The following is a 12,943-nucleotide window of genomic DNA, read 5'->3' as shown; positions in this document are numbered from 1 at the left end:
TTGAATGAAGGCAACCCCCTTGTGAGCCCTCTACACAGTAATAACCTGGCCGACCTGGACCGGCTTCGTCATCTGCTTGTGAAAGTGTGGCGTGTGGCGCAGTCTGTGCACGGGCCTATACGCATGCCACCGCTACCAATGTGACGGGGCTGCTCGATTCCCAAATCCATTCACTCGACAACACTCTTGCACTCGTTCCCGCACCCTTACATAGCGTTTCGACCCCGTTCGCTGCCTCCTAGACCAGGAAATTCCCTCTCTCGCGAGTATCCTCATCTTCTACGCCCGCCGGTCATGGCGACCACCAACCCCACGGCGTATGCCTCTCCCTATCCATGCAATGTTCGGAACAGGGACCGGAATGCTAACAGGATCGCCACAGCATCAACGTGAATGACCCTGGACTCATTACGCTGGTAAACAAACTCCAGGATGTCTTCACTACAGTCGGAGTAAGTTTGCAACCGCACTCCCCATATCCCCCAAGCCCCGCTTTGTACATGGACCCGGATGTTGATGCCTTACCTCAGGTCCAAAACCCCATAGATTTACCCCAGATCGCCGTCGTAGGTTCGCAATCGAGCGGGAAGAGTTCCGTGCTGGAGAACATTGTGGGGAGAGACTTGTGAGTGCCGCAGCGGGTTTTCATCATGAACACACTTTCTGATGCCTTGGGCACAGCCTACCACGAGGTACCGGTATCGTCACACGAAGACCGCTCATCCTCCAGCTTATCAACCGGCCGCCCGCAAATAACCAAGTAAACGGAACCAAGGATGTCAAGACATCGGACGCCGAGTCCAACGTGGACGAGTGGGGCGAGTTCCTGCATATCCCAGGGCAGAAGTTCTTCGATTTCAATAAGATCCGGGAAGAGATCATAAGGGAAACAGAGTCGAAGACGGGACGCAACGCCGGGATCTCCCCTGCCCCTATCAACCTGCGGATATACTCGCCGAATGTCCTTACCCTCACCCTGGTGGACTTGCCTGGCTTGACAAAGGTGCCTGTCGGAGACCAGCCGAGAGATATCGAAAGGCAGATCCGCGACATGGTACTGAAGTACATCAGCAAGCCTAATGCAATAATACTTGCTGTCACGGCTGCGAACACGGACTTGGCGAACTCTGATGGTCTCAAGTTGGCACGTGAAGTGGATCCCGAGGGACAGCGGACAATTGGTGTATTGACCAAGGTTGATCTCATGGACGAGGGAACCGATGTCGTGGATATTCTTGCCGGGCGCATCATCCCGTTACGGTTGGGATATGTGCCAGTTGTGAACCGAGGGCAGAGGGATATTGAGAACAAGAAGGCCATTTCCTACGCCCTCGAGCACGAGAGGCAGTTTTTCGAGAACCACAAGGCATACCGCAATAAGGCGGCCTATTGCGGAACTCCTTACCTCGCACGAAAGCTCAACCTGGTGAGTCCGCTCGTGTGGAGACGTTGTACAAGCGCTAACATCTTGTGTAGATTCTCATGATGCACATCAAGCAAACTCTCCCCGACATCAAAGCCCGTATTCAATCCTCATTGCAGAAGTATACCGCTGAGCTGGCGCAGCTGGGAGATTCCATGTTGGGCAACAGCTCGAATATCGTTTTGAACATGATCACAGAGTTTACCAATGACTACCGGGGTGTGCTGGAAGGAAAGAACCAGGAACTTACAGCGACCGAACTGTCTGGCGGTGCCCGTATCTCCTTCGTCTACCACGAACTGTATGCCAACGGTATCAAGGCCGTCGACCCCTTCGATCAGGTGAAGGATAACGACATCCGTACTGTTTTGGTCAACTCATCCGGTCCTTCCCCGTCGCTATTCGTCGGCACCGCTGCGTTCGAATTGATTGTGAAGAAGCAGATTAAGCGTCTAGAGGAACCCAGCTTGAAGTGTGTGAGCTTGGTGTACGACGAATTGGTCCGCATTCTGAGCCAGCTGCTTGCGACGCCCATGTTCAGACGATACCCTGCATTGAAGGAGAAGTTCCACGCTGTGGTTATAGCATTCTTCAAGAAGGCCATGGATCCTACGAACAAGCTGGTCCGCGATCTCGTAGCCATGGAGGCTTGCTACATCAACACTGGCCACCCTGACTTCATCAATGGCTCACGCGCTATGGCTATAGTGCACGAAAGGCATAACGCCAACAAGCCCGTGCAGGTGGATCCCAAGACTGGTAAGGCTCTTCCACCGGCTGTCCCACCGCGCTCGCAATCGCCGTCCCTTGACGGTAATGAGGGAAGTGGGTTCTTTGGATCGTTCTTCTCATCGAAGAATAAGAAGAAGATGGCTGCGATGGAGCCTCCGCCACCGACGCTGAAGGCGTCTGGGACGCTGTCTGAGAAGGAGGTGCAGGAGGTTGAAGTCATTAGTAAGTCACGATAGCTCACGTCAGCACTTTGATATACTGACAGACACAGAACTGCTCATCACATCCTATTTCAACATCGTCCGCCGCACAATGATCGACATGGTACCCAAGGCCATCATGTTGAACCTCGTCCAATGGACGAAAGAAGAGATGCAGCGCGAACTACTCGAGAACATGTACAAGACCGCGGAGCTCGATGACTTGCTCAAGGAGTCGGACTTCACCATCCGAAGACGGAAGGAGTGCCAGCAGATGGTGGAGAGTTTGACGCGTGCGAGCGAGATTGTTAATCAGGTACAGTAGGCTGGCAGCATGAGCGGTGGTGTTGAGGTGGTGTTCTTAATGACCATGGCTTGCGAATTGATGGTATAGAGGATGATGTAGTTCAGACACGGCGATAGACGCTACCTTTGCGGAGTGAGCTCTGTTTTGTCCTGCTTTTGGGAGGAGCATTTGCAGTGCGTTTATGTGGGGATTGAGGGGAGGGGTCGAGATGTATATCCATGTAGCTGAGTGGAATGAAGCTTTACGTTGATTGTTGTTCGGTCTCGTATGTGCTGGGTTATGTGATATATTGTGTTTATTGAGGGAGAGACTTTGATTAGTGAATTCCCTCAATCTTCTGGTCAGTAACCTCTCTTGCTCCCAGTGCTGCAGCTCACCTGCATAATACCAGCACCAGCATATTCTTGGCGAAACTTGGCACACGGAGCTCAACCTCAACCTCACCTCAACAGCACGCACTCCATCTCCAGTGCTCACCACTCACCCATACACCCCACAAACACCACCAACCATGCTTCCGCGCACCTTGCGCACCCGCGGCGCCCTCCGCCCCCTCACCTCCCCCCCCTTCATCCTCCGCGCCAGCGCCAGCGGCGCCACCGCAACCGCTCACTACTCGTCCACCACACCACCAACGTCCAACACGCCCAACCAAGTGCCCGCCAACGACCCCAAATCCCGACCCGCGCCGCCCAACGTGTCCGTCACGAACGCGACGCCCGTGTCGTCGGAGGGCCACCACGACGCGGCACTGGTGGAAGCCGTCGAGGTCGGGGAGGAGATGCGGCGGATGCAGGCGCCGAATCGGGAGGGGGTGTGGAGCCGGAGCCAGCAGCGACGGGAGGTTGCGATGAGTGGGCCTAGGTTTGAGCAGATGGTTTGGGGGGATCAGGTATGTTTTGTTTTTTTTTCTGGTTTGTTTAGTTGGGATGGGATTGGGGAGGGGTTTGTGAGGTTAAGAGGATGGAGAGGAAGGAGACGCCAATTGCGCCTCATGAGAGACCAATTGATTCCCCAGATCGCTAGATGGGATGATGCGATGTCAACGGAAAAAAAAAAAAAAAAAAAAACACAAAAACACAAAATGAATGCAAAGCTAACCTCAACACCTCCTTCCTTCCAGCCCCGACCCTACGCCGCCATCGAGCTCATCCACAAACAACCCGTCCGCTGGACCCACAAACGCATCGTCTCGTGCGACGGCGGCGGCGGTCCCCTCGGCCACCCGCGCATCTTCATCAACACGGATAAGCCGCAGATCTGCTGGTGCACGTATTGCGGCGTGCCGTTTGTATGTCCTGCCTTTGTTTCCCTCTCTCTCTCCCCTATATCAAAAACTGCATTAAGAGAAATGCATGGTGGACGAAACTTGACGTCGAATGAATGGTTAATGGATGGTTAACTGATTGTTGATATCATAGGCAAACGAGCATCACAGGAAGCACCTCGAGTCGCTGCCGCATACGTCGTACCCGCTCGAGCCGACGGGGGATAAATTCGAGGTGGGCGAGACGCAGCGCGTGAGCGATGATGTGCTCGGTCAGCGATAGAAAGATAGACTACTAACGAAGGGGGGGGGGATTGATCTGTAAAAGGGATTTGTATATATGATTAGCGCAGAGCGAATCAGGGAATGGGATAAATGAGGCCATTTTCTGATTTGTTTACTTGTTTACTTGTTTGTTTGTTTGTTGTTACAGCGCGAGAGCGCATGCGCAGCAGTGCATATTCACTCAACTCTGACCAGGGAAACAGGGACTTTCCTCGTCCTCTTCATTTTCTTCGTAGGCTCATCATCCCTCATTCCTCATGCTTTCATAGTCACCACCTCCTTCCTTCATATCTGAACACGATCCCTTGCAAAACAGATCATTCACATCTTCTCCCCCTGGATCGTCGCCACGACCTTGCGCGTGTGCCGCGCGGCGCGGAACTCGAGGTACCAGATGCCCTGCCATGTGCCCGTAGCAAGCCGGCCATTGGTGATGGGGATGGTGACGCTGGCGCCGATGAGGGCGGACTTGATGTGTGCCTGAAGAAGCAAATCATCAATCATCAGTCGTGAGCACTATTACTTACACACAAAATTCAGAGGTAAGAATAAAAGATACATACAGGCATATCATCGCTCCCCTCGGCACTATGCCTATACAACCCCTTCCTCGCGCCTTTATCCTCCTCGACAATGCGATCCAGCGCATCGCTCATATCGGCGCGGACATCCTCGTCCCAGTTCTCGTTCAGGCTCAGCGCCGCCGACGTGTGCTGCATGAAGAGGTGCAGGAGGCCCGTTTTGTACGTCTTGATTTCGGGGAGTTGGGAGACGATGGAGTCGGTGATGAGGTATGAGCCTCGTGAGGAGGGCGGGAGGGTGAGTGTTTTTTGGGTCCTTGGGGGGGGTGTGTTAGTTGGAGGGGATAGTGGAGGGTGGAGGGTAAAGGGAGTAGGAGAGGAAGGAGAATAATTGTACCAGGACATTTTTGCTGTGTAGGGTGTGTGTTGCTGCTGCGGTTGTGGTGGTGTACAGATACTCGGAGGTGTGCAGTGGACGCTGTCTGCGACTTTGGCTGCGGAATGCGTTGAAGAACGGAAAATCAGATGGTAAGGCGCCCAGACGATTGAGTGAAAGAGGGAGGGGAAGAGGCCAATGAGGAACAGGAAGATGAGGAAGACGGTTGTCAGAGGGGAAATTGTCGTGTTTTGCGTGGGCATTGGAGAGCTTCGACGGGTGTGCCTGGTGGGGCGGAGGGGTTGACGTCAAGGTTGACGTGGGGTGGAATCAGGCGAGCGGAACCAGAAGGGCAACTCTTGCCGGAAGATAGAAAACATATCGCGGTGGTGATCTGACCCAGGGACTCAAATAGGAGTGGCTCTCACTCGGTCTGCAAGCTATGCTGCCGCCATCACGATTTACTGGTACCAAGTAGGATCAGAGCACAGGAGTGAAACCATCTTCGTTGAACGCCATGATCCACCGTCCCAGAACCCGGTTATCCATCCAATGAGAGGAATTTCCCTAGCACCTCCCACAAGAGCAATAAGGTTCAATGGCCCATCGTGAGTGTTGGAGAAGCCGCCCAAAGTAATCCCAAAAGCAGTCCCCATCATTACCTCGATCGCCATGCTTGAATACAGGTCTAAGTGGGAAGATAACCAGTCCACCACGAATGAAGAATTTGTAAAGAAAAGATATAGGAAAAAAGTAAAGGGAATCGTAGGCGAGGTGGAATGGGGTTCGTCATAGAGGAGGCGACCGGCCTGGGGAGTCGGTATTCGTCAGTCGAATCCCAATCAATGACGTACGGTTACTTGCCAGGCTTGCAGCCATAGCAAGTTCCCCTCTCCCACAGACCATCGATCAAAGAGGAAGTATGTCTAAACACGCAGTGAGCCATCTCTCCGCCACTCCTCAACCGGACAGAACAAAACTCACAGCACAGCCCCTCCTATTCCCTATGAAACACCAAGAACCCATGCTCTGCATCCATCTTCCACCTTCCCGGATAGCACTCATTCTCAATCTGATAATACGGCCTGCAATGCCACTCTCCATCCTTCTCGCGACACCAGAACATATCGTCAGGAAGCGCATCCGCAGGCTTGATAGGGCGAGCTTTATAAGCTCCACGTTCGGTAGCGACACGTCGATTTTCGAGACGTATATCCTCGACCGTGGGAACAGCGGGAACAGCTTTGAGACGAGTGCTGTAGTTGGCAGTGTGGTAGGCTTCGGGGAGCCTGGTGGGCGTGGCCGCTGCATGGACATAGGCAACGTGTGCTGGAACCGTGGTGGTGGTGGTAGTAGTGGTGGCCGCTGCAACCGTGCCCTTTGTCTCCGTGGACGTGGCCGCTGCCGTCGCGACGTATGCTGTCGAAGCAGGGTAAGCGGCAAGAGCGAGAGGAGCACCAGGGACAGAGACACGACGGTACACTGTCGTCGCCTGCCAGGGAGAAGAACAATTAGCATAACCATACCATTTTGAAAAGTGAGCATGAGTAGTATATCCCGGCGCAGGATATTGAGTCGCAGGATAGTGACCGCCGTAGGAGGGGTACTGGGGGGTTTGGGTGTACGAACGATAACACGAAGAAGAGCAAGACGAGGAAGAGGAGGGATGGTATGCAGACGTGCGCACACCGTAAGAACCGCTACGTACTCCGCCAATTGCTGCGCCGTGGGGAGCCACAGCACCGTAGCCGTATCCGTAGCCAGCAGAGCCGTAGGCGCCGTAACCTTGGACAGCAGCAGTCATGTTGAGAGGACCGCTGTAGACCAGGACGCCCTTCTGACCTGGGAGCGGACGCGGATGGTACGTGTACTGATGGCGCGGCCGCGGCTGACCCCAGTCGGTCTGGTTGAACATGGTGAAGGTGGATTGTTGTATGCGGTGATGATGGATGGGATTCGACTCGAAGGACAGTGGAAGGGAGGCAGCAGCAGGCGGATGGTAGAGAGAGGAGAAGAGAGAGAAAGAGGAGATAGCAGAAGAAGAAGCAGAAGAGTAAGAAGATGGGGGAATTGGTGTGACGGTGGAGTGGAAGGCAGGAGAGGGCCGGGGCTTCTTATGGGCGCGTGCCCCCGGCTCGTTGTTGTCGAGCGGTCAAGAGCGGTGACGGTTTGACGCCCATTGGAAGAGGCAGCCAGTCATGTGCCGGGGTTTTATTTTCGAAGAAGAAAGAGACACTCTTACCATTCGTGAATCCACGTGCCGTGGCATCTCACTTCGGCCGTGGCAATGATACCTTCCCCCAGGGATGTGGCCATGGTCGTAACGATGGCTGCCGTGATATCGAGATGAAGATCGCTGCTCCTCATTCACCCTGTCCTTGACGAGCCATGTCCGTCGTGTCGTTTTGCTCTTGGGGAAGCACATCTTCGATATGCCGGAGAGTGGAGGATAGAAGAAGAAACGGAACGCAGGATGCAAGCCGAGGGATAGTGCTTAGCGGCAGCGTGTCGAAAACAAGCAGATTTCCTCCAATGAGTTGTCGACTTGATCGAGGATTGTAGTAGGTAACCGCCCACCATTACTCGAGAGCCCGGCGGTGAAGCCTATTTAACTGGGTCTTCGCTGCCTTGGAAGACAACCATCGTGTGTAAACGCCCTACTTGGGCAGGATATTGCCCTCTTCATCCACCCTTCCCATTCCCAACCATCTCCTTCGCCATCACTCCCCCCTCCCCTTCCCACCTCCCCTCCCCCTCCCCCTCATGAAAACCCTCCCAACCCACCTCTTAACCGGCACAACCGCCCACCCCGCAAACCAAGGCGTCGCCCACACACTCAGCACCACCCGCACAGGAAGCAGCGCCTTGACAATCGCATACGCCGTCGCGAACTCGACCACCAACCGAACGCCCCCCTCGCCAACATCCCACGCCCTATCCCTCCTCCTCCTCCACCTCTCCGTCATCCCCCTCCATCTCCCCATCCTCCCCTCTCCTCCCCTTTCAGACTCGACGACATGTTCGCCAATCTCCCTCTCCGCCTCCCCCCTCTCCTCCTCGCGAATCCACCCCTTCCTTTTAAAGTACAAGCCGAAGCGCTCCACGCCTTTTAGCACCCAGGCGCCCTCGGCGAACCACGAGGGAAGCCAGTGCGTGTAGTGGAAGGTAGCTGCGAGCCCGAGCAAGGGCACTATGGCGGTGATTTCGTGCAGGAGGAGGAAGGCCGTGATGTGCGTTAGCGGCGCAGATGACAGTGCCGAGGTGTATTTGTGCAGGAAGCGGGGGAGGCGGGCGTTGAGGCGGGAGATGCGTGATTGGGGCGAGGACGTTGACGAGGATGGAGGTGGTGGTTCTGGCGGAGAGGAGGCATAGCGGCGAGTTGGCGGCTTGCGGAGGAGCGATTGGGGAGCGCGGCGGGCGCGTAGGAGGGTACGACGAATCATTGTGCGAATATTTCCAATCATGTGGCGTTTTCAACGTGAAGATTCTATGTTGGAGACTCGGACGGGTTCATTGGGGCTGTTGTTTCATCTCAAGGGGACAGTTCCAGTGTTGACATGTCGTCCAGAAGACGGGATGACACCACGCCACTAACCGTATGTGGTAATTTATTTGAGCACCCTTACATACCGTGATCAGGCCTGGGAGGCTATTTTCCTGCATTCCGTGTTGATGGACAGGTATAAACATGCGCCAGTAAATCACGTCCTCGCTTCAAGACAGAGATAACGTCGAGAACCTTCTATGCAAGCTCGCTCTCTAGCCAGACCATCTAACCCAAGTGGATATCAGAGTCTATACACATTACAGGCAGATCCCGCCTCCTCAAACATCATCTATGCTCCGCGTATCAAAGCTTCGCCACGTCTTCCGCAAACTCGTTCAAATCCCTCACCGGCCTGACAGCCTGGCTCATAAGCAAGCCCGCCCTCCACGCATCCACATCCGTAATCAGCACCGGCTTCGGCACCTCCGTCTTCTTGTCTGCCTCAGATAGCTGCGGCTCGCCGACGGCTTCGGTTGCCACCTCGGTGGTAGTGGCGGGATGCTCCAGCTTCTTTTCCACCTTGGCTAAGCCAAGCGCTGCCCTTGCCTCGTCGAGAATCTTGCCCTTCTTCTCCTGCTCAACGGTTAGATCCTTCTCGATGTGTGTTTCCAGCGCAGAGATGAGGACGGCGGCCTCCTCAGTTGCTGAGCCCGCCTCGGTCGCCTCATTGACTCTTGCCGAGAGTTTGGCTGCATCAACTTCAACCCCCTCAGCGGATAGTATAGTCGAGAAGGAATCAATCGCCTGCTTCTTTTGCTCCTCCGTGGACGGCTCCTTTGGCTTGGCCTGGGCAATTAGATGCACAGACAGCTTGGCCCGGTGCGGAGAGTCGGGAGAAATGTGGTGTGCAAAGGTGTCGATCAGAGACTGCTTCGTCAGGGGCTCGATGTGCTTGGCATCTTCTTCGGCTACATGTGAGAGAGATTAGTATTCATCCACTTCAGAGAAGAGGTGAATGTAACCCACCAAGCAAGAAATCATATCGATCACTGAAGATATGATGCCAGAACCGATTTCCCTCTTCCGTGAGATTCTTCAGCTTCTCCAACCTCTTGTTGATGACCGCACGTTTATGCGATTCCAACTCCTCTTCGCTCATTTCTGCCAATGTCTTCTCGAACATGGAAAGGAAGTGCTCGATACGCCCCTCTAGATATCTGCAATCCTTCTCACTCTGAATCAGGATGCGATACCCTGCCCAGTTGTCGGAGATGACGGCGCCAGAGAAGACGACATAGCCCAGCTGCTCCTTTGTGCGGAGCTGATTGAACGCTGGTTCATCCGTCATCTGCGCAATGAGCAGAATCTTGGCTCGCAGGTCGCGGTCCGAAGCGTTGCCAAGATATAGACTGTACTCAATGCAGTGGTTCACGTTGGCCGGGTCCTTCAATTGTTTCTCGTAGATGTAGTTGCTTCCCGGCGGCAGGATCAGATTCCGTCGAGTGGGCCATTGGCTAAGCGCGAGACGCTTCGGCCTCATCGTCTTCTCCACCAAATCGGTAATCTGCAGCGCCTCCTCCTTGTACATGTTGCCGTGCACAAGAATCTCGGCATGGAACTGCGAGAGCACCAGCGGATAGAACTTCCGGACCTCATCAGCGGTGATACCTTCCAGCTCCTTGAGAAGTTCGTCCGTCATATATCGTTTCTCATACTTCAACCATCTCGAGTATGATCCAACCTGATGGAATGGCTGCGTGAACTCCCAGTTCCTGAGGCCGCGCAACGTTCGGTCCATGATGATCTTGAAGCGATCTTCCCGTACCTCCAGATCTCGTATCGACACCAGGACCTTTTCCAGCAGCACATGAAGCTTGTCATTGTATCCCTCCACGGATATGTTGAATCCGGTGGTGTGGTTACTGAACTCGTACACTAGTCCAGATATGTCCGCATCGTACGTGTACTCCTGCAGTGCATCCTGAACGAGATCCCTATAAAGCGCGGAAAGCACTGCTGTGCGGGTCGTGAGATGCACCAAGGGCGTACGGAAGTAGATGTGAACATTCGCTTTGGGCACCCAGAATTGATCGTCTTTCTTGTACCATGTCCTGAAGCCTTCGTCATTCCGAATGAGCTTGGGAGTCTTGAGTGGCTCTTCCACCTCCTTCCTCTCGACCTCCAGCCGCTGGGGAATGAATTCGTTCTTATGGGGAAAGTGCAGCTCCTTGGGCCTCTGAGGGCTCTCGAATGCTGCTCGTATTTCGGCAACGAAATCCTCGGGCAGCTTTCCCGTCCTGTACTCGGTGCCATACCATTTCTCCTTCTGGTCCCAGTCGCCAGGAAATTCTTGACTCACCACCTTGAGCCTAAAGTTATCCGGCCGAAGATAAGACAGAGCCTCGCTGATCGCCTCTGGGTCAAACTTCTTGATGACGCTGACGCCACTCAAGAGGTGCTTTCGATCCAAGGGTTTCTGCATCACACTCGCGACAGCACTCGTGGTCCTGCTGGGCGGAGCCTTCTGTTTAAACCGGAAGGACACCTCAGACATGCGCATCAGCTCATCGACCACCCATTGCTGCGGCGGCTGCTCACGCATCATCGCGATGTACTGGAAGACGATCTTGGTAACCTCTCTGTAGTTTTTCAGTCCCTCTTCGGTGAGTTTGATGCTGATGTTGAAGAGCCCAGATCCAGGACAGAGCGTTGATCCTCCCGCACCAAGCCCGGTCGCCCATCCCAACTCCTTGATGTAGGCCAGAATGCTGCCCGGTCCCTCGTGACCAATCAGGTGGCTGAGATATCGGCTTGGATGCGATTCGTACATCTCCTCCTCGTCGCGATATAGAAAGGAGAGTTCCAAGGAGCGGGATTCAAACACGGGTTTGGCGAACGTCTCGGTCAGCAGCTCCTTCTCCGTATACACAGGAACATCCCATCTCCTCTTCGGCAGATCCTTGTTAGGGACCTGAGAGAAGATCTCGTCCACCCACTGCTCCAATGTATCCAAGTCTTCGCGGCCGAGAACGACCAATTTCATGCGATTCGCGGAGTAGTGGGTTGAGTGGAACTTGATGAACTCGTCTCTTATCTTGACGCCTCGTGCAATGGGATCATCGTGGAGGGTCTTCCAGCTGCCAGTTGAGAAATGGTTGTACGGATGGTCGGGATTCGAAAGCGCCTTGCTAAGCTGATGCAGCCGCCAGGTGTCGTTTTGCAGGTTCTTCTTGTTCTCCGAATCCACCGCCTTGATTTCGCGGTCCACTGTATCCTCCAAGAACAGCGGGCAGATGAAGAACTGGCCGAACCTGTCGAGCGCACCCCAGAGCGGCGAATCCTCTTTATCTATGCGCAAAGACTCTTGCGTAGCGTTGGGCGAAGGCGCCTTGCTGTTCGGCGTTGCTCTATATGCGAGCTCGAAAAAGTAGTTTGTCGAGGTGGCGGCCGTGTACGCGTTGGAATAACCGCCATGAGAGTTCAGATACTGGTTGTACGCGTTCTCTTGGGGGTACTGGTTATTGGAGTCAGATCAACGAGACCCCTGGGGCGCGAGACAGCTCCTACTAACCTTCTCTGTTCCCATAAACAAGAGATGCTCGACAGCGTGAGCTATTCCTGGCATATCCTCGGCGTCGCTAAAGCTTCCCACATTGACATCCAGTGCAGCACTTGCTTTATCGGTATCTGGATCGTGTATCAGGAGCGCCTCCAGCTTGTTCGGTAGTGTAATGATCCGGTATTGGCGATTATCGAGCTCTGGTCGCTCCAGGTCCTCTATCCGCGGCCGCGACGCGGCTCTCTCTAGCTGCTCGCTCATATCTGTCGAAATGGCTCGAAATCTAGTAGTAATTGTAGAAAAGAGGCGGGTAGATCTCTGTGGTGCTCGGATGGCAGGCCGGTTATGTAGAGCGGCAAGTTGCGGGGAAGCAGTGGCGTTTGCAACTCTGCTTGGGCGAACGGTCGCAATGTACGATACCGCACGGTACAGCACAGCAGGTAAGGAAGGTCCTGTACAAGACAGGCGGGGAAATGAGGTTGTACAGTGCCCACGCTGTGAGATCCCCAGATGGTGTAACGTGCGGACGTGCATCCACGTGCGATGTGCGAACGAGATGCGCTCAGCTCGACGGGTGACGAGCTGTTTGAAACAAGAGCTGTCCGCCGTACAGCTAGGCTGTTGTTTGAAAGAATGAAGAAAAGAGGGGAGGTTGCGGTTGGGGGAGTATAACGAAGCGGGGGTTTGTGGTGAGTCGTGATGCGGCTCAGGCTCAAGCATGCATGTCGCCGGTCCCACGGTTGGATTGCCGAGCAGCTGTGCCACAAGCCAAACCGTTCCTGCCCT

General features: G+C 54.4%; 6 protein-coding genes across 6 annotated transcripts; 2 read left to right on the top strand and 4 right to left on the bottom strand.

The window, feature by feature from the left end:
• Positions 1-35: 35 nt before the first annotated feature.
• EI97DRAFT_429671 (uncharacterized protein) lies at positions 36-2,913 on the top strand. The gene is made up of 6 exons (XM_033797494.1): positions 36-317; positions 383-452; positions 531-625; positions 682-1,426; positions 1,477-2,377; positions 2,427-2,913. The coding sequence occupies exons 1-6, from the start codon at positions 295-297 to the stop codon at positions 2,678-2,680; spliced, it is 2,088 nt and encodes a 695-aa protein (XP_033657436.1). The 5' UTR covers positions 36-294; the 3' UTR covers positions 2,681-2,913.
• A 254-nt stretch (positions 2,914-3,167) lies between these two features.
• Positions 3,168-4,508, top strand: EI97DRAFT_429670 (NADH-ubiquinone oxidoreductase). Its single transcript, XM_033797493.1, has 3 exons — positions 3,168-3,554; positions 3,786-3,953; positions 4,084-4,508. The coding sequence occupies exons 1-3, from the start codon at positions 3,174-3,176 to the stop codon at positions 4,210-4,212; spliced, it is 678 nt and encodes a 225-aa protein (XP_033657435.1). The 5' UTR covers positions 3,168-3,173; the 3' UTR covers positions 4,213-4,508.
• On the bottom strand, positions 4,307-5,568 carry EI97DRAFT_429669 (UPF0047-domain-containing protein). The gene is made up of 3 exons (XM_033797492.1): positions 5,133-5,568; positions 4,778-5,051; positions 4,307-4,694 (listed from the first exon to the last, which is right to left on the bottom strand). The coding sequence occupies exons 1-3, from the start codon at positions 5,372-5,374 to the stop codon at positions 4,536-4,538; spliced, it is 675 nt and encodes a 224-aa protein (XP_033657434.1). The 5' UTR covers positions 5,375-5,568; the 3' UTR covers positions 4,307-4,535.
• Positions 5,569-5,922: 354 nt separating this feature from the next.
• EI97DRAFT_104924 (uncharacterized protein) lies at positions 5,923-7,391 on the bottom strand. Its single transcript, XM_033792920.1, has 3 exons — positions 6,820-7,391; positions 6,096-6,603; positions 5,923-6,037 (listed from the first exon to the last, which is right to left on the bottom strand). Exons 1-2 carry the CDS (start codon positions 7,024-7,026, stop codon positions 6,109-6,111), a joined length of 702 nt encoding a protein of 233 aa, XP_033657433.1. The 5' UTR covers positions 7,027-7,391; the 3' UTR covers positions 5,923-6,037; positions 6,096-6,108.
• A 232-nt stretch (positions 7,392-7,623) lies between these two features.
• On the bottom strand, positions 7,624-8,669 carry EI97DRAFT_104871 (uncharacterized protein). Its single transcript, XM_033792919.1, has 2 exons — positions 7,896-8,669; positions 7,624-7,820 (listed from the first exon to the last, which is right to left on the bottom strand). Exons 1-2 carry the CDS (start codon positions 8,573-8,575, stop codon positions 7,769-7,771), a joined length of 732 nt encoding a protein of 243 aa, XP_033657432.1. The 5' UTR covers positions 8,576-8,669; the 3' UTR covers positions 7,624-7,768.
• A 292-nt stretch (positions 8,670-8,961) lies between these two features.
• EI97DRAFT_447572 (LuxS/MPP-like metallohydrolase) lies at positions 8,962-12,418 on the bottom strand (the record flags this gene model as incomplete). Its single annotated transcript, XM_033800103.1, has 3 exons — positions 8,962-9,566; positions 9,625-12,112; positions 12,170-12,418. 3 exons carry the CDS (start codon positions 12,416-12,418, stop codon positions 8,962-8,964), a joined length of 3,342 nt encoding a protein of 1,113 aa, XP_033657431.1.
• Positions 12,419-12,943: the final 525 nt, after the last annotated feature.

The sequence above is a fragment of the Westerdykella ornata genome (genome assembly GCF_010094085.1).
Source record: "Westerdykella ornata strain CBS 379.55 unplaced genomic scaffold EI97scaffold_2, whole genome shotgun sequence".
NCBI lineage: Eukaryota > Fungi > Ascomycota > Dothideomycetes > Pleosporales > Sporormiaceae > Westerdykella > Westerdykella ornata.
The sequence above is the reverse complement of the archived record's forward strand: the minus strand, read 5'-3'. Positions and strand labels throughout refer to the sequence as shown.